Raw genomic sequence first — 22,754 nt, forward strand, 5'->3', positions numbered from 1 at the left:
ATTCATCCCAATTTACAAAATTACTTGTGAAGGTATAAATCCCTCAATCACACAATAAGACATTTGAATTGGATTAGTGTTCAATGGATCGGGTGTTCAGGATGCATTCATTCAGGTATCAATCTAGATTGGGTAGAACTTGGAGAATTAATCATCCGGAGAAGATAATGAGTTTAGATCCCAGAATTCACAGGATTCGAGCGTAATATCTTGGGAAAATCCATAATTTCAAGAGACTAGACATTGACTTCTTCAAGAAGATAAAAAGAAAACGAAAAGGAAGGAAGAGAAAAACTCTATAAAAGGAAGAATGACACATAAGAAAGATAAGCAATTCTTTTCTAAAATGAGAGGTTTTAAATTATTTGAGAGCTAATTTTGGCATCGAACATTCTTTCTAACAGGGAAGAAAGCCGAATCGAAGAGGGGAGGTGAAGAAGCTAGAGAGGAAGCAGTCAAGTCAGAATCCAATATATTCTCGGAAGAAGGGCAATTAATAGTCGGTAGACTACCCCTATTTTACTTGACGTGTCACGCAGTTGAGAGCCTGTGAAATCAGTCAGAAAATGCTTGAGGTATCCAAAAATCTCTCAGGTACTTTGAGGAAGGTGTCCGTTCTTTTTTTTTTTTTTTTTATAGCTGTGGCAAAACATACGCAATATGTACGCGGATGACGTGGCAATGATATTTTTCTTCCGGATACACCAGAAAAGGATCAACTTTGATATGTCGTACAACTTCAAAAATATTTAGGAGAGACAAATTAAAATGTGACACGTAGCTCTTAGTGATTGGTTTATCTTCACACAGAAGTACCGTACACTACACCTTCTTAACGTTCTCCTTACAAATCCAACGAAAGCAAAGCTGTCAAGTTCTCGGCAGTAGAGAGACCGAAGAGAGAAGCAAAATGGGGGACGAAACATCAGAGTCTCGAAACAAAGCCAGACTAGCAATCTTAGAGCTAGCCAATATGATAAGCGTACCCATGGCCCTCAATGCTATCGTGCGCCTTAATCTGGCAATCTGGGTCCAACACCCCTCTCTCCGCTTCTGAGATCTTGACACGTGTCTACCCTACTGGAGATTCCGAAAATCTCCAACGAATCCTTCGAATGCTCACCAGCTATGATGTCTTCGCGGAGCACATAATCAACTCTTCCGACGAACGTAAGTACTCTTTAACAGAAATTGGTCAAACCCTAGTGACTGATCAAGACGGCTTATCGTACGCACCCTATGTACTCCAGCACCATCAAGACGCATTGGTTAAGGCATGGCCACTGTTACACGAGGCAGTAATGGACCCCACAGTGGAACCGTTTGTGAAAGCAAACGGTGAATCGGCCTATGGTTACTACGGAGTGAACTCGGAGATGAACGAGTTGATGCAGAAGGCGATGTCGGGCGTATCTGTACCGTTCATTAAGGCGATATTGGAAGGTTACGATGGATTCGAAAGAATCGAACGATTGGTTGATGTAGGTGGAAGTGCAGGAGATTGTCTACGAATGATCTTACACAAACACCCACACGTGCGAGAAGGGATCAACTTCGATCTACCAGAAGTAGTTGCAAAAGCCCCAAATTTTCAGGGTGAGAAACGCTACATGTTGACTTTAGTTTTTGTCAGTTGGTTTCGCTATCGTGAGCCGCTGAAATTAAGGGGTTAATATTTAATAATAGTCTAGTAAATTTTGTTCTTTTTTTTATAGGTGTGACACACGTTGGTGGGGACATGTTTAAGTCGATTCCGCATGGTGATGCTATTTTCATGAAGGTTTGGAATCTATGATTTTTTTTCTTTTTTTAATAGGAAAATGCTGCAATGACACGGTATTTACGGCGATTCTCACAAGTCTGACGTGGGATGTGCACATAACCATAGATTGTTTCCTCGCGATACGAGTAAAAACCATCTACGGTTATGTATGCATCTCCAAGTCAGAATTGTGAGAATCGCAGTAAATCCTGTGTAAAGGTGGAATCAATAATAATAATAATAATAATAATAAGGGTCTTGTTAACGTGCGCCGTACTGTCACATGTTAAAGTGCAGTCAATACATGTAAAAGTGGAACCATTTATGACCACTCAAATTTTTATTGGTAAAATATAAAAATTACTAGTAAATCAAATAAAGAATTGATTAGGATCCGCCCAATCAATTATAAATTAAAAAAATTCCACAATTTTATAGAACTTAGAATTCAGCTTAGGTGAATCTTGGCTAGAATAATTTTTTTATAGATTAGGCTAACAAGGGAGTTAGGGGTGGACCACTTTAGGGTTTAGGTATTGGTCATCCAAGTGTACCTCGAATTGACAATTATAAGTGAGATCGTACGTGTTCTTGAAATGATGAATCATAACAGTGCTTGATTTTAAGTAGTCAGAGCTTGGTGATTGGATCATTCTATTAATAATGTCAGCTCTCAAACCTTGCTCTTAAACTTTGCGAGTTGATCTTTCTCCATCAAATGTGGCACGTATTGGAAAATGATTATGAAAGTTTGGAGAAGAATGGCCAAACTTGTGAAGAAAGATTATTAAGACAAAGTATGGGGAGAAATTACATGGTTGGAAGAGCAAAGATGTGAAATAAACATATGGGTGTAGTTTGTGGAGGGGCATAATGAAAGTGAATGCAAAGTTTAAGGAGTTGGTGACTTTAAATTGTGGTAGTTGGGCTAGATTTCACTTCTGGGGGGATAGGTGGTGTGATAATTTTCCATTATCTATTCAATTCCAGTGGTTTTATGCGTTATCCTTGGAAAAGAAAAATCTGATTGCTGACATTATGAACAATTCAAGTCTTGGGATCTTGGTTTCAGAAGGATTTTTAATGATTGGGAGATTCAGGAGTTAGTAGAGTTGACTTTCATGTTTGAGCAAACTTTCGTAGAACAGTCAGGTATTGATGAGAGGGTGTGGACTTACACAAACGGTAAAAACTTCTCGGTTAACTCATTCCGTGACATATTGGCAACTCAGGGCTTATCTTCCTTTCCAATAGGTCCCATTTGGGGACACAAATACCCTTGAAAGTGTCCTTTATGGTAAAATCCTTACCTTTGATAATCTTATGATTGTGGAGGTGGTCCATACTTTTGTTTCATGTGTAGAAGGAATGAGGAATTAATTTCTCATATCTTGACTCACTGCCCACTAGTGCACAAACTTTGGTCCATTTCTTGGGTTTATTTAGTTATTTTTTGGTGTTTCCAATGTAGCCTTGTTGGTTTTTCAAGAGTAGAACTATAATGTCTTCTTAGGTAGAAAAATGATCATGTGGTCCATTACCCCTTTTGCCGTGTGCTAGGTTGCTTGATGGGAAAGAAATCGAAGATTGTTTAATGGGATTGATTCTGGATTTCATGATTTAATTTTGGGATCCCGACTTCAAAAGGGTATTTTTTGAAGATTTTGTATTTAGATGGGATGTTTTATGCTTGAACTAGCATTATAGTTCTTTGTATTTTGTTTGGTTCTTGTAATGTGGCTGGTCATCTTAATTGGTCATATTATTTTAATATATTTGATTAACATATAAAAAAATTGTAATTGTTAACGGCCATGTTCTTTCGAAGTGAGGTCGTGCAGCGCTTTGCGTGTTAATCCACAAGCAAGCCTGTCAAAATTATCTCACCACAAAATATAACTATCAAGTAAGAGAACGGGGGCTACACAAGGCAAAGCCCGAAGGCAACTTTGTTGATATAGTATTCAAATTATACGGAGTAACACGTTACAAAAGCAAATAAGTATGTTACAAGCAACTAGTGATCTATGACACGGGGGATTCCACGTAGCTTAGCGCGAGGGCTTGAAGTCAACGTGGGCTTAGGCCGGGGATTACTATTAAGTAATAATATTAAGCAAGAATTATCTAGTTGTACTTAGTTGGAGGTTTTGAGTAAAATAGTACCATTAGAGGCAGATTTACAATGGGGGCACTTGCCCCCCCGGCTTCCGCTTAAGAATTTTCAAAGTTAAGAAGGTTATAAGCTATTGTCAAGAATATTACTCCAATAATGAAAAACTTCCATTCTTCATTGCCCCCATGTGGGCAAAATTTTGGCTCCGCCTCTAGTAACATCTGTGATACTAGTTAAGTCATAGCAAGAGTGAGAAAATGCAACGAAGTTATAAATGTGTGATGAGAGAAAATATAATCTATATAATAAAACATAACTGAGTTGCTATAGTTTTGTGTTTTTTGAGTTGAAGATAAATTTTCGCTTAACTAAAGTTTTGTGGTTGGACAAATGTCTCATCGACGTACACCACACTTTTTTGTTTTTACTCTTCACTCCTTCAAACTTTATTATATCTTCTTTAATCCATCAAGCTATCAAGCTATAGATTTGTGGAATTCGTTTTATTCTTTTTACTCTTCACTCCTAATTTGACTATATTTCTTCTTTCCAATTTTTTTTTTTTCACTTTTACTCCTTTAACTCTCCCATCAAACTATAATTTTGTGGGACCCACGTTATTTTTTTACACTTCACCTTTTATAACTTTCCTATATTTTCTCTTTTATAACCTGAGAGAGGATGTCTGTGTCATAGGAACGGTCGAAGATTGTCTTTTTCAAAATATAATTTATTAATATTAAATAAAATAGGTTTAACTTCCAAAAGATAGTCAACTTTAAATCATAAAAGAGATTTTTAATAAGAGATATTATATAAGTGGTGATGGATAGGTAAAGTACTCGCATGTTGGAACTTGGGATCTGTTTGTAAAACTATTAGCCATACATATAATCACAAAAATAATTGAATGTGCTGAATTAAATTCATAAAACATGATTCTCAATTACAAGTACTCTCTCTCTATCTCTCTCTCATATATATATATATATATATATAGAAGGTTGGGATCCATTGACTCATGAAGAATGACTCATGAGAAAACACACGACCCCAACTGTTTAGATACAAAATCCAACAGTTGAGATTTATGCGTATCTTGATAACACATATCTCAAAGATACTTATCCCGATAATAAATCTCAATCATTAGATTTTATGTTATGATTTCTATATCCATCGAAGTCTCCTTTTAATATCTTTAAAGGGGGTTCCCATTAGAGTTCTAATAATATTGGATTAATATTTTTATTAGCTTTTCCTTTCATTGATGTGATCCAATATTTACTTAAACAATGCAAATGATAGAGGCTATTGGGCCGCACTAAAACATAGGTCTAACACTCTTGACATATCTTAAGCATGTTTGTGTGTGTATTTTAGTGGATTTTGACAACATGGACGGATGAAGAATGCAAAATGATCATGAAGAACTGTTAGAGTTCTAATAATATTGGATTAATATTTTTATTAGCTTTTCCTTTCATTGATGTGATCCAATATTTACTTAAACAATGCAAATGATAGAGGCTATTGGGCCGCACTAAAACATAGGTCTAACACTCTTGACATATCTTAAGCATGTTTGTGTGTGTATTTTAGTGGATTTTGACAACATGGACGGATGAAGAATGCAAAATGATCATGAAGAACTGTTACGAGGCACTCCCAAAGGGAGGGAAGGTGATCGCTTGCGAGCCAGTGCTACCTCATGAATCAGATAGCAGTCACAGAACCCGAGCTTTGCTTGAAGGCGACATCTTCGTCATGGCCATATATAGAGCTAAAGGTAAGCATCGAATAGAAGAAGAGTTTCGACAGATTGGTCTCTCCACCGGCTTCCCTCATTTCCGAGCAATCTATATTGACCAATTTTACACTATCTTAGAATTCATCAAGTAATCAAAACTACGGACTTTGACAATTTCAATTTGTAACAAAGTGCTTTTTGGCAATGTCTTGTCTTTTCTGTCGTATCGGATAATTTAGGGTTTGAATTGAGGTTTTGGGATTCAATAATATATTGGATTCTTGATTAACACAATCCAATCTGATAATATATGAAAAGTCATGTATGTTTTACCATAATTATTGTGTTTATTAGTTCGGATAGCATCTGATCCAAAACAATTATGTTATAATATTCGTTTAGATCCGGTCTGGAGTGAGGTTTTGAGGTTGATACAGGATATTGTTCTAATGTCATTGGATCGATTTTGTATCCATTTTGATTTTGATCTTAGTTTAGTCCATTATCAGTCCTTGTGTTTCTTCTCATTGGTCTTTGTTCTACATAATCAACTGGCTCAATCAATTGGCAATTGGCAATGAGAAGAGAGGCCCAGGAACTTACAAGGAGAGAGACGCAATAAGTGTCCAATTTGGGACTAAACTCAATGCGGCCGGATTGGGCCAAAGGATGTGGAGATATAAATGGGGTGACGTGGAGGAGAGAAAGCCCCGCTCTGATACATGATGTAAATTTGGAGGTCCAACCGAAAATCAATTGACAATGAGTGGAGAAGCCCAGGAGTGACGCATATAAGAAGAAAGACGAGGCTTGCTTATTACCATAATCAAAGAAACTTTGGGGAACACTATGGTTGGGCACATTTTCATGTGTCGGTCTGTCTTACACAAATTAAAGGAAAAACAAAAACAAAAACAAAGCACTTTTTAGGTGATTAAGCTATTGTGGGTGAAATAAATTTCATTTAATTTATGCCAGACTCGTAAAATTTTTAGATGCATACATTTAACAGCTAAAGTTATCTTAGTGTACTTTAAAAATCAAAGCTCGTGACCCTTCTTCGTTCTAAGTCATATATTTCTCGGTCTCAGGCTAGATTAATACACTTTTCTGGTCTGAATATTTATATGGCACGGGGGTTGTCAATGAGTCGGTTCCGGTTTGGTTTCTTAGGACCTTAGAACCATAACAATTACATTTATTTCAGTTTTGACTTTTGTCAATTCGGGTTCCATTTATAATGGAATTGAAATCTGAACTGCCAAAAAACACGGGTAGCCATTGATTCCAGTTCTCAAGAATCAAATGACTTCAAATCATTATAAAGTAATTTTTTTTAAAAATTAATATATAAACTACAAAATAATAAACTTGGTTATAATTTGTTATATTAAAGATACAACATACAAGTTAATATATTTTTTTTCAAAATAATTTTTTTTCCTTAATTAGAACTTAGAAGTATTAAATTTTTAGAAGATACAGTTCATTTAAAGCTCCAATCAATAATTTGTATGAAAAATTGAAGATTTTTGTATAATAGGCATTAGGAATAAGAGAATGCCTTAAATCATCTATGGTATGAATAGAAATGACAAAATAAATTGGTTCCAGGTACTTATGGATTTCCATTGGTTAGAACCTAACAATTCTGATTTCTATCGGTTCAGTTCCATTTTATACAAAGTTCTAATCGGTTCCAATACAAAAGGAATCGGAACTGGAGTTTTCAATTCTAGTTAATAAGTACCCATTGACATGGCACAGTTGATTAGACAAAGGGGAAGAAAAAAAATTAAAGAATGATATCTATCTTACTCTAGAAGAAAATATAGTTGAAAAAATAAAAGATTAGGAAAGTGTGATGAGTGCTCTCTCTTGTTGAAAAAAATACAAGAAGGTTAGAAAAGAGTGGTGAGTGCTCTCGCTCTCCACTAATGTACATAGGTACATTAGTGGAGAGGGCCCATGTAACCATAGTTTTAAAATTCGAAAACTTGAATCGACTCAAATTTCTAAATCAAAACTTAGGGATGAGAAAAATTAAAATATAATAAATTTATAAATATTTAAAAATAAATTTTATTATTAGAAAGTAAGTAAATATCTTTTTTATTCTCCATAAAAATAATATATATATAGCCGAATAATTCCATCAAGTTTCTAAGTTGAACCAATGCAATTCAAAGCTGACTCGGGTGAGTTAATGAGTTGACTTGGCAAATTAGTTCCATCGAGTTTCAAGGCCACGTCAGCTCAGATGGCACTGAAAGCCAAAAGAGAGATTATTTCATTTGAGTGGAAGAATAATCAGAATGAAATTGTGACAGAAACCAAACAACACACACCTGAATGAAAGGTGTTGGTGAACTCTCTTATAATCATTAACCTTTTAACTTCATTCATAATGTGGAGAGGTACAATCAACTTTACTTATGTCACTTTTTTTTTTTTTGGTGGGGAGGTTGAACTTTTACAATCATATCCAATAAAACCTTATTTTATTTTACCTATAAGCCAATTTTATTTTTGTCTCAAAGATTGAAGGAACTATAATTCCAATTTTTATTTATTTATTTATTTTTATTTTTATGTTTACAGATTTGATTGGAGTCATAACCAACTTTTACGATCTAGAAAGACGGTTTGACACCAAGCTATGAATGAAAATAAAGACTTAATCAAAGTTTAGAGTATAAAGGTCATGCGATGGAATCCAAAAAGTGTTAAACGTTAATTCTATTTAATTAAAAGTTGATTTCTACTACGATTCATAAATCAACTATTTGTGATAATGTCCTCTGAGGTACAACACTTAAAGGTACGATTGAATTGTTTAACATAACAAGCATGGATTTCTTATAATTAAGGCAAATTAAAGTTAATGGTACAATTGAATAGCTTGAAGATGAATAAGTTTGAAGAGAAATTTATGGATTTTTTGTTGGAAGTTGAAGAAAAAGATATTTAAATCATTTTCAATTAGTCTATGAGATAAGACCCAGTCATGAGGCAATGTAATCTTCAAAAAATTAAAAGGGAGGGGGCAAAATTGGAAGGAGGCAAGAGGGCATATAATTAGTAGAAAATACAAGGATATCTCAAATTTTTGTGGGGGCAATTGCGCCCACTGTCTCTTTGCTAGCTTTGTCCATTGATGACAACTTAATGTATATATGATAGTCTTTTTTTAATAATAATAATAAAAAAAATATATTTAACTTCATGCTGGAGTGACTTCAGTGGGGACACACAAGAGACGCATTGATGTGATGGCGCGCGCATGTTTATAGATACATTTTACTCATATCTCGAGAAAAACACATCTACAGGAATGCGTGCACCATCACATCAAGATGTCCCTCGTGTGTTTCTTATTGAGGTCAGTCCAACATTAATTTCAAGTATTTTGTCGATATTAATGGCTCCAATCTTGTTTTTGAAATTTTTATCAAAAGGACCATTTATCCATTTTGATATTTACTTATTTTTACTAAAATGGGTCTATGTTGCAAGGACATATTACCCTCTTTTTTTTCTCCAAATTATTCAAATAAACTAATTTGTTTCATAAAAGATACCCATTCAGCTGAATTTAACTCTACACACTTTTTTTTATAACTTGAAATAAATCCTAAAGTTAAAATATTATTATGATTTTTTCATAATTTGTAAAAAATATTACCTACTAAATTTGATTCACTAGAAGGCTAAATAATTAAAATAGTAAACGCGACAGTACAGTAGATACCCAGTTTGGTAAAAAAAAAATATTTATTATTCAATTAAAAGGAAACACAATATAGAGGCAAAAGTAGCGAGCAGACTCACATGGCTTTGTAGTTTCAGAAAACTTGGAATTTAGTCTCTTGTGTTCTCTTGTACATATCGACATTCGAGTCCATATAATATGACACTAAAGTGTCCAAAATACCCTTCGATGCATTTTATGAGACGGTTGTGTATATAAAACTCCTCCGCCCATTGATCCTAGACCGTTCATCTGTGTGGGCCACGATTCATGGTCCTGATATTTTATTATATTTCTTATTTTATAAAAAATTCAATTATTATTCGTACCTTTTTGTTTTGTTTTGTTTTATTTTATTCTTTAATAATATCGACAAGAAAAAGCTATCGAACTTTCTATACCACGTGGACAACGCATATATGGTAAAGGACAAGATCATGTGCCGCGTTATACATGGGACGCTTTGTTGATTACAACGTCGGACAATTTTGTGGTCAGCATGTGTTGTACATTATCACCATCTTTCCTTAATGATAAAGAAAACCATATATAAACCCAAACGTCTAGTCTGGTGGTTGAAACTTGAGGCTGTTAACAAACGCCATTTGAACAGACCTCAAATCCGAAAGTCTAAAAAGGGTAACGGGTCTTCGTCTTAGGTGGCACCAACTAACGGTCAAGTTCCCCCTCGGCGTATTTTAGCATGACCACGTTATAAATTAAATTTCTTATTATTTTTTAGAGTTGCTAAAGCCAATCTATTATAAGAATTGGTGTGGCATTAGTAGTTCTTTTATTTTTTTTAAGAGTTACTGTTGTCACACCAATATTTATGTGAATCTTAAAAGAATTGCACATAGTTGGTGTGGTAATAGTAACCCTCTATTTTTATTTTTTTTGTCGACAAGATAAAACAAAAGGTAGGAAGTAAGATTAGTAACGAATAACGATGAATTCGAGGCGTATAGAGGGGAAACAGTTGGCAGTGTCATCGCATTCGGATTTATTGCAAAATTTAATGGAACAAAGAAATAATAAAGTAATGAAGTAACGGTCTGCCTAAACCCCTCTTTAATTTTAAAAAAATAAAAAATAAACAAAGTAACGGTGAGCAATGCTATTATGCATCAGGGAGTAGCCGTTCACAGCCGGCTATTACTCCGAGCTACTTTTTGGTGTTCCTCGCTGGTTTGGAATTTGCTATTATCCATTAGAAACTTGCCACGTGGTAAACAAACTCATTCTTGGGCACCAAGACGTTGATGTTTTCCCTGCCCCCACCACACCTCCACGAACCTGCATGGAAATTGTTAGGATGATTATGTTACAACTTGAATGAGATTTAGGGTTTACTTTTCGAGTCGACTTTGAAACGGGCAACCCTATTCAAAATTTTGAAGGAACCCTCTTCACATTATGGCACATGGATTTTTGTATTTAATTCACATCCCTTCTTTTTTATCAATATATAAGATACCTTCTTTAATGTCAGGTGTCATAGTGCAAGGGGGTTCCTTCAACCATTTGAAGCGGGTTGTCCCCTTCAAAGTTTTTTCCTCACTTTTCACTAGGGATGTTAATGGGTACTCATTTAATTGAAATCGAAAACCCTAGTTTCAGATCTATTTTTATTGAAATTGATTAAAGTCAAGTCTAAAATGGAACCGAACCGAACTGAACATATAGGAACTAGAGCCGTTAGATTCTATTCAATGGGTATTCGGAACCAATTTATTTTATTTTTAACAAAGATAAATTTTTATTTAAAAAAAAAAATTCATTAATTTATATATTTATTATAACAAATTATAAGTATGTTAATAATATGTTATTTCAAAATAACTATGTTAATACCCATGATTTTAGGTGATTTCGATTCCATTTATTTTGGAATCGAACCCCGGAACTGACTGATAACAATAGGAACTAAGCTAAATATAATGGTTATGATTCTAAAATCCTTAAGAACCAAATCGGAACCGACCTATTGACATCCTTATTTATTGTATTAGTTAGGTTCTCATCATTTAAAATTAGAGTTAGCACCACATCTCAAGTTCAAACCTCGAAATGAATGATTTGATGAAAAAACTACTTAGGAATTCCAAAAAAAATGGTACCATAATAAAAATAACCACAAAGTAGATTTGAGGGGTGTTAAGTGCAATGGACGACCCAAGAAAATGATTAAGGGGTAGAGAGAAGAACAACCAAAGTAAAAATATCACAATGTAGGTTTCATATATCTCACAACAACTTTGACGTTGGGTATTTAAGTTAAACAAAGAAAGAACACACACACACATAAAGTGGGGCACTATGATTATTGAATGTGAAATATAATGCATTTTACACTCACAAAGAATTATGCTCAACTTTTTGAACCATAAACTCCAAGATAATTTTGGAGAGCTGCTATTGGCACCCCAATTTTTACTTGTTGCACCCTGAGTTCTTAAATTATTTATCACACCCTAATTAAAGATTAAAATACACCATTGAAACACTACAAAACCTTGGTTCAATTTATTACCTCAACATTACAAAGTATTATAACACATTCAAACAACTTCAATTACAATTAGAATTAGGCTCATATTAAAATACTAAATTTAACAAATAGATATATAAATAAAAACAAAGGGAAAGACTTTTACTTATTTTAGGATATTAACATTTTTTATATTTTAATTGGGTTGTAATAAGTAAAAGTTGGGGTGTCAATAACATCTCTCTAATTATGGTGTATTGATTGAATTGGTGTTAAATTAACAATTTGGAGTTGTAGGTTTCAAGCAGTTATCCATCTTGGATTCATAAAAGCTATGATACCCATAACAAAATGCCACGTGGCAAATTTTTACCAGTCAACTACTCTACATGAAAAGTTACAATTGCAGCGAAATTTACTCTCTTTCACTCAAAACACACTCTATCTAAATAGAAAGGGAAATCTCTCTCTCTCTCTCTCTGTTTTTCAAGTCTTATTACGAACTTTTCTAGCCTCAAACGATGTCCAGGTCATAACATCAAACATACGATTAATCATATCTGTACAAATTTCTTAGAGATTCGTTCATCTTGGGAATTTGGAGAAAAATTTCCCACATCAGCTATACCTGTGATGCTCCACGTCAAACGAATTCCCACATCAGCTATACGTGTGATGCTCCACGTCAAACATCGTTTGACGCTAGTATTTAGCTTTTATTACTGACTCTTTAACTCTAAACAATGTCTCTTGCACCAAAACAAAACGCCAACCAGTTATCTCTATCTCTCTCATCTCTCTCTCTTTGTGTGTGTGTGTTTGTGTTTAGGAGGTAGTGTTGATGGTTTGTCTCTGAAATTAGAGAGAGAAAATGTTCAGGTTACATAGACACAAGTCTGAGAAATCAGGAGAGAGGATCGATTTCAAATTCTCTCACTTCCAGGCTCTTCAGGTACTCATCTTCCCCCAAAGAACAATCCTGTTTTATCCAAATTTCTTCGTTTCTGGTTTCTTTAGATCTCTAACCGTTACACTACAATCTCAAATTCAACGATTTCATACAATTATCGGCAGATTTTTTTGTTATTTTTATCTATTAAGATGTGTTTGATGACATTGCAGCTCGAATTGCGGAGTTTCTCTATTTTAATTCTAATTTTATCTAAATATTTCTGCAACTAGAGTCTCAAATTCGGCTATTTCAGAATAGTTTCAGTGGATTTTTTTTTTTTTTTCTTTTTTCTTATTATCTATTAAGATGTGTTTGATGGCATTGCAGCTCGAATTGCAGAGTTTCTCTATTTTAATTATAATTTTAGTTGAATATTTCTGCAACTAGAGTCTCAAATTCGGTGATTTAAGACTAGTATCGATGGATCTTTTGCGCTTTTTATCGATATTAAGATGTGTTTGATGGCATTGCAGCTCGAATTGCAGAGTTTCTCATTTTAATTTTACTTTTAGCTGAATATTTCTGTAATTTCTTACTGGATTACGACTTGTTATCATGTTGAAATTAAATATTATTCTGTATTTCTAATTTTATTATGCAAGGAGCTTTTAAATTTAAAAATTCGGTGTTCAAATGTGTTTGCGGATAGATTGAGGACTGAAACAAGACTTAAATTCTAGAAATTTGACCGCCTGAAAGATTGCAGATCTCAGAAGACTCATCATGATTAATGGATAAATGGAAGAGGAATGCTTCCTAACAACAGATAACCAGAAGTTTAAAAAAAAAAAAAAATCAAATTTTATTTCACTAAATATGTAAATTGAATGCAGGAAGGATCAAGTGTGAGGGAGAATTTTTTATATTAAATTACAATTGTCTATGTGTTATAATTATTGATGAAGTTTATTGTATAAATTCAACAGCATCGAGTCCCTAACAAAAGAAATTCTAATTATTTTCTCACCAAATTCTTAATCAGATGTGTTCATCTAATTGTTCTGATTGTTCAGGTTTCTCATAGATTCCTGTAAAACGAGAGAGTGTCTAATCCATATGAAAATGAAAAGAAACACCAATTAGAGAAATTGAAACATGGGTAATGAGATACTTTTCCAAATTAGTTTCCTTCACTATATCATTCTCCTCACTTTCAGTCCAGTGGAATTCCTCTAAACTACGAAGTCTATCTTTTAAGATAGATCCTTACTGTGATCATGAAGGATTTCACTTGATGATTTGTTGCGCTGTTGAACTCCGATATTCTAGAAATTCCAAAGCTATTATAATTTTTTTGGTGGATAAGCGTTTGGGTTTAATGGAGACATTCCAGAACTTACCAAGAAAAGATGGGAAGAAAAAATTACAACCTCGATATTAAAATTTTGGAGGAACCCTCCTTGTAATATGACACATGTCTTTTTGTGTTTATTTCACGTCCCCACTTTTTGGTTGATATTTTGGACACCTCCTTGGAGACACCACGTGTAATCCAAATGACAAGGTTCTACCGAAAGTTTGAAGCAGTATGGGCACTTCAAAGGTTTTTCCTTATCAACATACCTACATTAATTTTAGAAAAAGAAGTAGGCACAAATTGATCCGTTAGCAATAAAGAGGTATAGAACTGACCCCTTAAAAAGAAGTAACGTGACTCAACTCTATGGTAGCACCACAGAGCTTTATGGTGGTTGTATGTTAAGCTGTTGTCTGAAACATCAGTTTTATAGAAGTTTATGATGTTTTCGGGGCTTTCTGACTGACAGGTAATCACATTATACTTCCGACCCCCTTTCCAGTGAACCTCTACAAATTTTTTCACTCAATGTTTTCAATTCGTGGTTTCATGTTAGTAAAAGGATTCATTTGTCTTCCAAAGTTTTTGCTTACTATAGATTCTTGCTAACAGGTACAAAAAGGATGGGACAAACTTTTTGTGTCTATCATCTCTGTGGAAACCGGGAAAACAATAGCCAAGTCAAGCAAAGCATTAGTACGGAATGGAAATTGTCAATGGACAGAGACTCTATCGGAATCTATATGGGTCTCACAAGACGGCAATTCAAAAGAGTTCGAAGATTGTCTCTTGAAACTTGTCGTTTCCATGGTATGATACTTGTGTTGTTTATTTTATTTTTAGATTGATCAACTTGATTTTGTTGAGTATATTTTCTCCATGGTGAACTTACAATTAATTTCATGTGTTCTAGGGATCAGCCAGATCTGGTATCCTTGGAGAGGCTATCATCAATCTGACAAACTACACGAGTTCAAGGACTTTGATTCCTGTTTCATTGCCACTGAAAAAGTGCAATCATGGGACCACTTTACAAGTGAGTTTTCTCAGTCTCTCTGCTCATTAATGTCTTCATATGTGAAAAAGGCAATTTAATATCAGTATTAAAATGTAGTGGCAATCAAACTTCATGGGCTAAGTTGATGAAATTAGTGTTATTAGTGATGATATGAATCCCCTTACCAATTTAAGTGTTGAATAAGAAGTTTGACATGAAAGACTTGGGGAACTACTTGAGGACTGTAGGCTCCAAAAGTTGCTCCTCGTCAAAGGACTACACCAAATGTGATTTTAATATGCTGGCAATGAGTAGGGTGATGAACTGTCTTTTCCTGTAATTGGGTGAAAAAAAACAGAACTATAAAAAACTATGGAAGAGGATCAGGTTTTCTATTTGTGGTAAGAAAAAGGTATTCAATTGACCCAACAAAATCTAAAAATCAGTTAGTTGTGTATTATATCTCACATTTACATTAGTTGACATTTCCTGTATCTCCAGATCCATGCCAGAGTGTAATGGTTTGTTCAAGCTAAGCAGCCTAATTATGCTATATTTGAAATTGGATATTGGAATTTCCTCTCTTATCTTATTTGTGCGATATTGGAACCAATGTTATTCTATCATTCAGATGTGATTTAGGTAGGAGGCTGTTAGTTGATTCAAGTGACAATCAGAAAATTTTACTTTGGAGAAGGGAAGATTTTGTTCTTTTTTTTTTTCACTTGTGCCACTTGGAGAGTTCACAATTTAAGCTAAAACAAGGGCCTTGCTTGCATGAGGATAGGGAACTGGAAACCACTCAATACATTCTTCTCAACCCTTTAATGTCTGAACATGGTAATAATTTCTCAAAACTGAAGAAATGAAAGGGCAGGAGCTAGTTTACTTTAATCAATTAAAGGAAATTGATCGGCTAGACACATTTTCAGGGGGATAAAACTAGGCAATGTTGCTCAAAAACACTAAATTAGGCTATTTTTTGTTTGGTCCATCAGGAACTGTACGACTCTGACATGCGGAACTGAAAAAAGCTCAAAAACATGAATGGGGCACATGTACAGGAAAGACAAATGAGGAAACCACTGAAAGTTTAGCATTTGATTTAGTTTTCTAGACAGAATTGACTGGCAAGGGAGGATTCATGTTGCAGACCTAAAGGGTTGAGAATTGGGATGAGGAATTCTGAATGACAACGACAATGCCACAACAATAACATAAAAATCAACAAGTTTACTTCAAATATTGTCATCTCCTTCCAATATTTGTTGAAAAGAATCTATCTAAAAGATAAAATAATGGCTGAATCAGATAGAGTGTGTTTGACTTTAGATCAATAGAGGAGATATTTCTGATATTAACTAACCTGATAATAGTTACATTAGTGATAGATCTCATAGTTGCAATGTTCATATATGGATTTATGGGTGTGTCATTCAAAAAGTTACGTCTATGTTTCTGTCCTTTGTATGGATGATTAAATGCCTTATTCTCTTAATCCTTCCATTATCTGGCTTGTATTCAGAGTTCATAGATATTCCAAGTATGCATACTATGGTTTTGAACCCTGCACTTGTTGTTCGATAAATGACACGGATGTTTTCTCGTCTTTTTGGCTTGCAGCTCAAAATTCAGTGCCTTAACCCAAGAATAACAGCCAGGTTTGCTGTTCACAATATAGACCCTGATTCAATCTTTAGAACTCCATTTTTCTCTGATGTTGATTACTTACTGTATAATTTTCAGGGATGAACAACGGCAAGAAACAACTTCTCAGTTAGAAGATACTAATGTGGACTATGGTGAGATGGACAACAAGTCAGATGTATCTGATAATGCATATGCTAGGAGCGTTGGATCTTCCTCAAGTAACCATTTAAGCAGCACTTCTCATCCAGGAGAACTTGGGAGTAGGGTGTGGTTAACTTTTCACTCATAATAGCTTATATCACTGCATCCTTAAACCCCCGAACTGTTTGACAGTCTCTGCATTCATCCTTGTTCATGTTAATATTCATGCTTCTTATTGCTAAATTATTTAGATATTCATGCGCCTTTTAAATTAGTTAGATATTTTGAACCTTCAATAAGAAAATAACAAACTACGAGGAACTCTATTGATTTAATGTATGTTAAGGTCCTCCCACCCCCACCCAATTCTAATGGGCTCTGCACCATCATATTTGCCAAAACATGCTCTAAAGAATACAGGTTGTAATGTAAATCTATCAAAAAGAGTTTTTCTTTGGTTTTTTATGAATCAGATATAACCTAGCTCGTAATATTTGCAAAGATTAGTGTGTTTCCACTCGGAGCTCTTGCAATGAAATGGTGACCCACCTTTAATTGTTGATCTCCAGTCCAAGGAAATATTTGATAAGATCAAGATCCTTTATTTGAAATTTTCTTCTATAGTTCTCATAATAATACTAGAGTTTGCCCATGCCTACAGCATGGGCATCCTCTTTGGGGTTAAAGGGGTAAAAGAGGAAAGATGTAAAATTGGAGGGATATTATTGAAGAGGGAGGGGGGCGAGGAGAGGAAAATAAATGGGGTAGTGTGGACCCCACTCCACTGTAACTGGAGTGGGACCCACCATTGTGTTTTATTATATAGATATCACAAAATGTTCTTACAAAGTCAGGATGACCAATTATATTTCTGATTAAGTGCATACTGAAGTAACATGTGTTGATGTTCCAGATATACCAGCCTGTCTCTTAAGTGCTTGTTTTAGCCCATTTATAGTTTTCTCCATATTGCAGTTTATTCAAGCAGACAAATAACTTAATAACTAAGAAGCAGGAGCTGTTCTTTATAAGCCTATCAATATCTCCAATATGTTTTGTTTATACTGATTAACATTTCTGTGTTGGTTACATTTTTTTAGCTTTAACTTCTCTGCTTTTAATTAACTGCCTCACATTGCTGCAGCACACAAGTTTTTCGGCATCAGGGTCACACCATAGCTCTGACTCAGCAGAAGGTTCCGTCGACAGGTCAAATTTTTCCCCAAGAAACAACTTAAATGGGGATTTGTATCCGATTGGAAGACAAGATTCGTCTGGCTCTCAACATAGTGCACCTTTTGGTGCTTTTCCTGTTGAGGATCTTTCTCGATCAAATCCTTCATCATTTAATTCAAGGCTCAATGGTTCGGGCAGCAATCTTCAGAACCAGAGACCAGAGTTGGGGCAAAATTCTTCACATTTATTTGCCACATCATCATTGAGGAATCCCGGTTCTTCCAAGGATCTTCTTGAAGCTGCAGAAGAAACAATCGAGGAGCTTCGTTCAGAAGCTAAGACATGGGAAAGAAATGCTCGGAAATTAATGGTTGATCTTGAGATATTGAGGAAGGAATTTACTGACCAGTCAAGACATCAGGCAGATCTGGATATGGAGCTATCAGCAGCACACACTGAACGTGATGACTTAAAGCAGGAGATCAAACAACTTAATACATTGTTAGAGGAGTCGAAGGTGAAACAAATGGCCTCCGAGAATTCAAAATCGCAAGCAGAAGGCATAACCCATATTCAGAAAGAATTGGAAGATGAGATGAGGTTTCAGAAGGATTCCAATGCTAATTTGACTCTGCAACTGAAGAAAGCTCAAGAATCAAATATTGAACTTGTTTCTGTTCTTCAGGAACTTGAAGAGACCATAGAGAAGCAGAGACTGGAGATAGCCGACTTTTCAGCAGAAAATACAAAATTCAGTGCTACAGAAGAATTGCAAGTTACCGTGCATTTGCTGGAAAAAAGCTTAGAAGACAAAAACAAGGAGCTCGAAAACGAACGAGCCCAGAGGAGCCAAATTATGTCGGATATTGAGGCTGAGTGGACATCTAAGCTATCCAAAAAAGAGGAAGAAATCCTCAAATTAGATGCAAAGCTATCTGATTTGCTCAATTCCCAATGTTCACATGAGACGAGTTTCCCCGTTGGAGGCGATCCTGATCTGATCAAAGAAATTGAAGCCTTGAAAGAGAAAGTGCAGGAGCTAGAGAGAGACTGCAATGAACTTACAGAAGAAAACCTGGAGCTTATATTCAAACTCAAGGAATCAAAAAAGGATGTATTGGAAGGAGGTTCTTCTTTTAATTCTTCTGGTAACTCAGAATCTGAAGCCGAGTTACTGAGATTGCAAATTAACCAGCTGGAACAGGAACTGAAGAAGATGGAGATTCTTTGTGAAGGAACTGCCACTGAAAACTTACGAGTCGAAGTGATGGATCTTAATAACAAGTGTACTGATCTGGAGCTTCAGTTGCAATCTTTTCAGAATAAAGCTTGTAATCTTGATTCCCAACTCCGTAGCACTCAAGCCGAATTAGGAGAGCGAGAAGCAGAAATTACTGAATTGAAACGACAATTAGAAAGTTACCACCAAGGAAGCAAAACAATATTTGACGAGTTTGAAACATCTAAGATGTTACCTGAACTATATAAACAGCTTCAGCTAGCATTAGCTCATGTGAAGAAGCCATGGTATCATATTTCTTCTCACATATATTCTGAACGTGAAAATGGTCTTGATGACTTCGTGGATTCGAACGGTACAAATGTGATGACTCAAAAAGAGCAGGCCGAGGCTATCTTAGACAACTTATCTGAGCTGAATAATTTACTGCAAGCGAAGATTGTTGAATGTGAAGCTGTATTTAAACAAAGTGAAGAAGAGCTCGTGAAGATGACTGCAAAGAGGTCGGAGATAGGGGAACTTGAAGCTGCTCTGTCATCAAAGGAAGAGGAGGTTGAGGTTCTAAGGGGTTCTCAAACAGAGTTAGAAGCTCAGATTTCTAGTCTTCGAAAAGAAAACGGTCAACTGGCGGAGAACTTTGAAATTGTGTCGAAAGAAAGTAGTCTTACATCTAAATGCTTGGATGACGTACGAAATGATTTGATGGTTCTTACTAGCGGTTTGGATTCCCATGTTTCTGCTAATAAGATGCTTGAAAGGAAATCATCGGAGCTAGAAAGTGGCAAGCTTGAACTAGAGATCCATTTATCTGAGCTAGAAGAAGAGAATGTACAGTTATCGGAACGCATATCTGGCTTGGAAGCTCAATTAAGGTATTTGACGAATGAGAAGGAATCCAGTAGATTGGATCTAGAGAATTCTAAATCTCTTGCAATGGATCTTCGGAATGAGATTGAGAGATTGGGAAATGAGATGGAAACACAAAAGGCTGATTTGAAACACAAGTTGGAAGACATGCAAAAGCGGTGGTCAGAAGCTCAAGAAGAGTGTGAGTATCTGAAGAGAGCAAATCCGAAATTACAAGCTACAGCTGAAAGTCTCATTGATGAATGTACTTCTGCCCAGAAATTGAATGTAGAGTTGCGGAAGCAAAAACTGGAGTTGCATGAGCATTGTACACACCTCGAAGCCGAACTGAGAGAATCTCGAAAAAGTTTCTCTGATTGCTGCAAAAAAATCGAGCTTTTAGAAACAAAATTATCTTCCATGCAAGAAGATGTTGTTTCAAAAGAGAAATTATTAACCTCGGAATTAGACGCTCTTCTTCATGAACACAAGGAGCATAAAGAGAAACTTATTCTAGGAGAGAGCTTGTTAAATCAGATGTATATGGAGAAGATGGTTGAAGTCGAGAACCTTCAAAGAGAGGTAGCACATCTCACCGAGCAGATATCTTCAACTCACGATGAGAGGGAGAGAATAGCTTCAAATGCAGTACTTGAAACATCCAGTTTACGTGCAGATAAAGCAAAACTTGAAAGAATTCTTCAAGAAACCCTAACGAAAGTGAAATCCTCTGAGACAGAATTACATACCCTTCAACTAGAATCTGAAAATAAGGTTCGAGGACTTACCAATGAGCTTTCTGTTTCCAAACAAAACCATGAACTGTTGTTAGCTGACCATGAAAAACTGCAAAGGTTGATCGATGATGTCAAGTCTAGTGAAGAGCAATTTAAAAACACTGTCAACGGGCTCGAACTAAAACTTACAGCTTCGGAGTATCACAGACAACAACTAATAGAAGAAATTGGCAGCTTGAAGGTTCAATTGCAGAAAGTAGGACAACTTCAGGATGAAGTATTGGATCTTAAGAACTCTCTCAATGAGACCAAGTTTGAAAACGATAAACTGGAAACTTCATTGCAGTTATTATCCGGAGATTGTGAAGAGTTGAAGGCTGAGAGAATTTCATTTGTTGAGAAAATATCTAATATGCAGAAGTCGGTGTCTGAGTTAGAAGATTGCAAACGTGCCAAGGTTGCCCTAGAAGAAAAGCTTCTGCGGTTGGAGGGTGATCTAACTGCAAAAGAAGCATTATGTGCTCATGAGGCTGAATTAAAAAATGAGCTGAGCCGGATTAAGAGGGTAAATAGCCAATTTCAGCGGAAGGTACAATGCCTTGAAGAGGAGAGAGACGAATGCCTAAAGCGAGCAAAAGCCCTTGAAGAAGAAAATCAAAACCAAAACAAATCCAGCAATAAAGATTTGCCTGGATTCGAATCCAATACACAAGTTGAAGAGTTGAAGTTCTCTGAGGTTTGTCTTCTGTTTCCTACTATTTTGATGTCATTACAGTCAAACATGCAATAGGAATCTGAATTCTAACTTCAGGTTCCAATATTTACAGAGCGAAATGGAGAAGAATAGCAATCGGGATCATGAAATCAAGAGGACATCTATGAAGCTTGATCAATTACAAGAATTTTCTAATGGTCAACAGAGTCTTGAAACTAATCAATACCAAAGAGAGGTTATACTTCATTATATTTTCTACTTCGTTTAGAAATTTATCTTTGCAATGTGTTTGATCTCGTTTAACTTTTTATAGCTCTTTGATCTTGCTTTTCAGGATGATAAAAAGCATGATAATCATAATGGGAGGCCTCAGGTTGTAGTAATTGATCTTATGTCAAAGATTCAGTTGCTTGAGAATGAGCTCGCTGAGGCGTTGGAGGCAAATAGCATGTACAAATTACAGCTTAAGAAGTAAGTAGTAATGGTGGAACATATTCCGACGTATAAATAAAGCTTCTATTTCCATTTTCTCGAACCCACCGACTGTCGAATTTTATTGAAAGTTGAATCTATTTCATTTTTGTACACCGAAGTGGTAAAAGGTTTCTTTCCTAATTACAATGTATGTTGTTCAGGTTGTTGACTGATGAGCATAATGGACATGATGCCAAAGGTGAAGTTATAAAAACCCAAGGATTTGAACGTAGCACATCATCACTGGAGGCAGAGTTAAGAGATATTCGTGAGCGTTACTTCCACATGAGCCTCAAATTTGCTGAAGGAGAAGCTCAGCGCGAGGAACTTGTGATGCAAATAAGAACACTCAAGAATGGAAAAAGGTGGTTTTCATGAATCCAAGAGGAACTTTCCGGGTGACTTCTCTTCCCCACCCCCACGAGTCTCTCGTATAGTGATTATTCTCATTCATTATGTCACAATTTTCAATTCTCATTCATAGTCCATATGGAAATTTTTTGGCCATGAGACAAGGCTGGTTGTCAAAATAAAACAGGTAAGGTTACAGATTGCCTGTGATTGACAATATTGCTATACATGGCATAATCTTATGTAATTACATCAATAAAAGAAAATCTAGTTTTTTTTTTTTTTTAAGTTGCATTGCAATTGGTCAA

General features: G+C 35.4%; 2 protein-coding genes across 2 annotated transcripts; both read left to right on the forward strand.

Moving 5' to 3' along the window:
- The first annotated feature begins 648 nt into the window (after positions 1–648).
- LOC147399704 (O-methyltransferase family protein) lies at positions 649–5,966 on the forward strand. The gene is given in 4 exon segments (XM_086445172.1): positions 649–1,014; positions 1,016–1,596; positions 1,716–1,780; positions 5,481–5,966. Coding segments are annotated over 4 exon segments (1,050 nt in total). The 5' UTR covers positions 649–910; the 3' UTR covers positions 5,781–5,966.
- A 6,635-nt stretch (positions 5,967–12,601) lies between these two features.
- On the forward strand, positions 12,602–22,732 carry LOC147399705 (uncharacterized). Its single transcript, XM_086445173.1, has 9 exons — positions 12,602–12,822; positions 14,732–14,929; positions 15,033–15,155; positions 16,740–16,777; positions 16,863–17,031; positions 18,052–21,642; positions 21,734–21,856; positions 21,956–22,092; positions 22,257–22,732. The coding sequence occupies exons 1-9, from the start codon at positions 12,742–12,744 to the stop codon at positions 22,471–22,473; spliced, it is 4,677 nt and encodes a 1,558-aa protein (XP_086301299.1). The 5' UTR covers positions 12,602–12,741; the 3' UTR covers positions 22,474–22,732.
- Positions 22,733–22,754: the final 22 nt, after the last annotated feature.

The sequence above is a fragment of the Akebia trifoliata genome, chromosome 6 (assembly GCF_017979445.1).
Source record: "Akebia trifoliata isolate Shusen 1 chromosome 6, ASM1797944v1, whole genome shotgun sequence".
NCBI lineage: Eukaryota > Viridiplantae > Streptophyta > Magnoliopsida > Ranunculales > Lardizabalaceae > Akebia > Akebia trifoliata.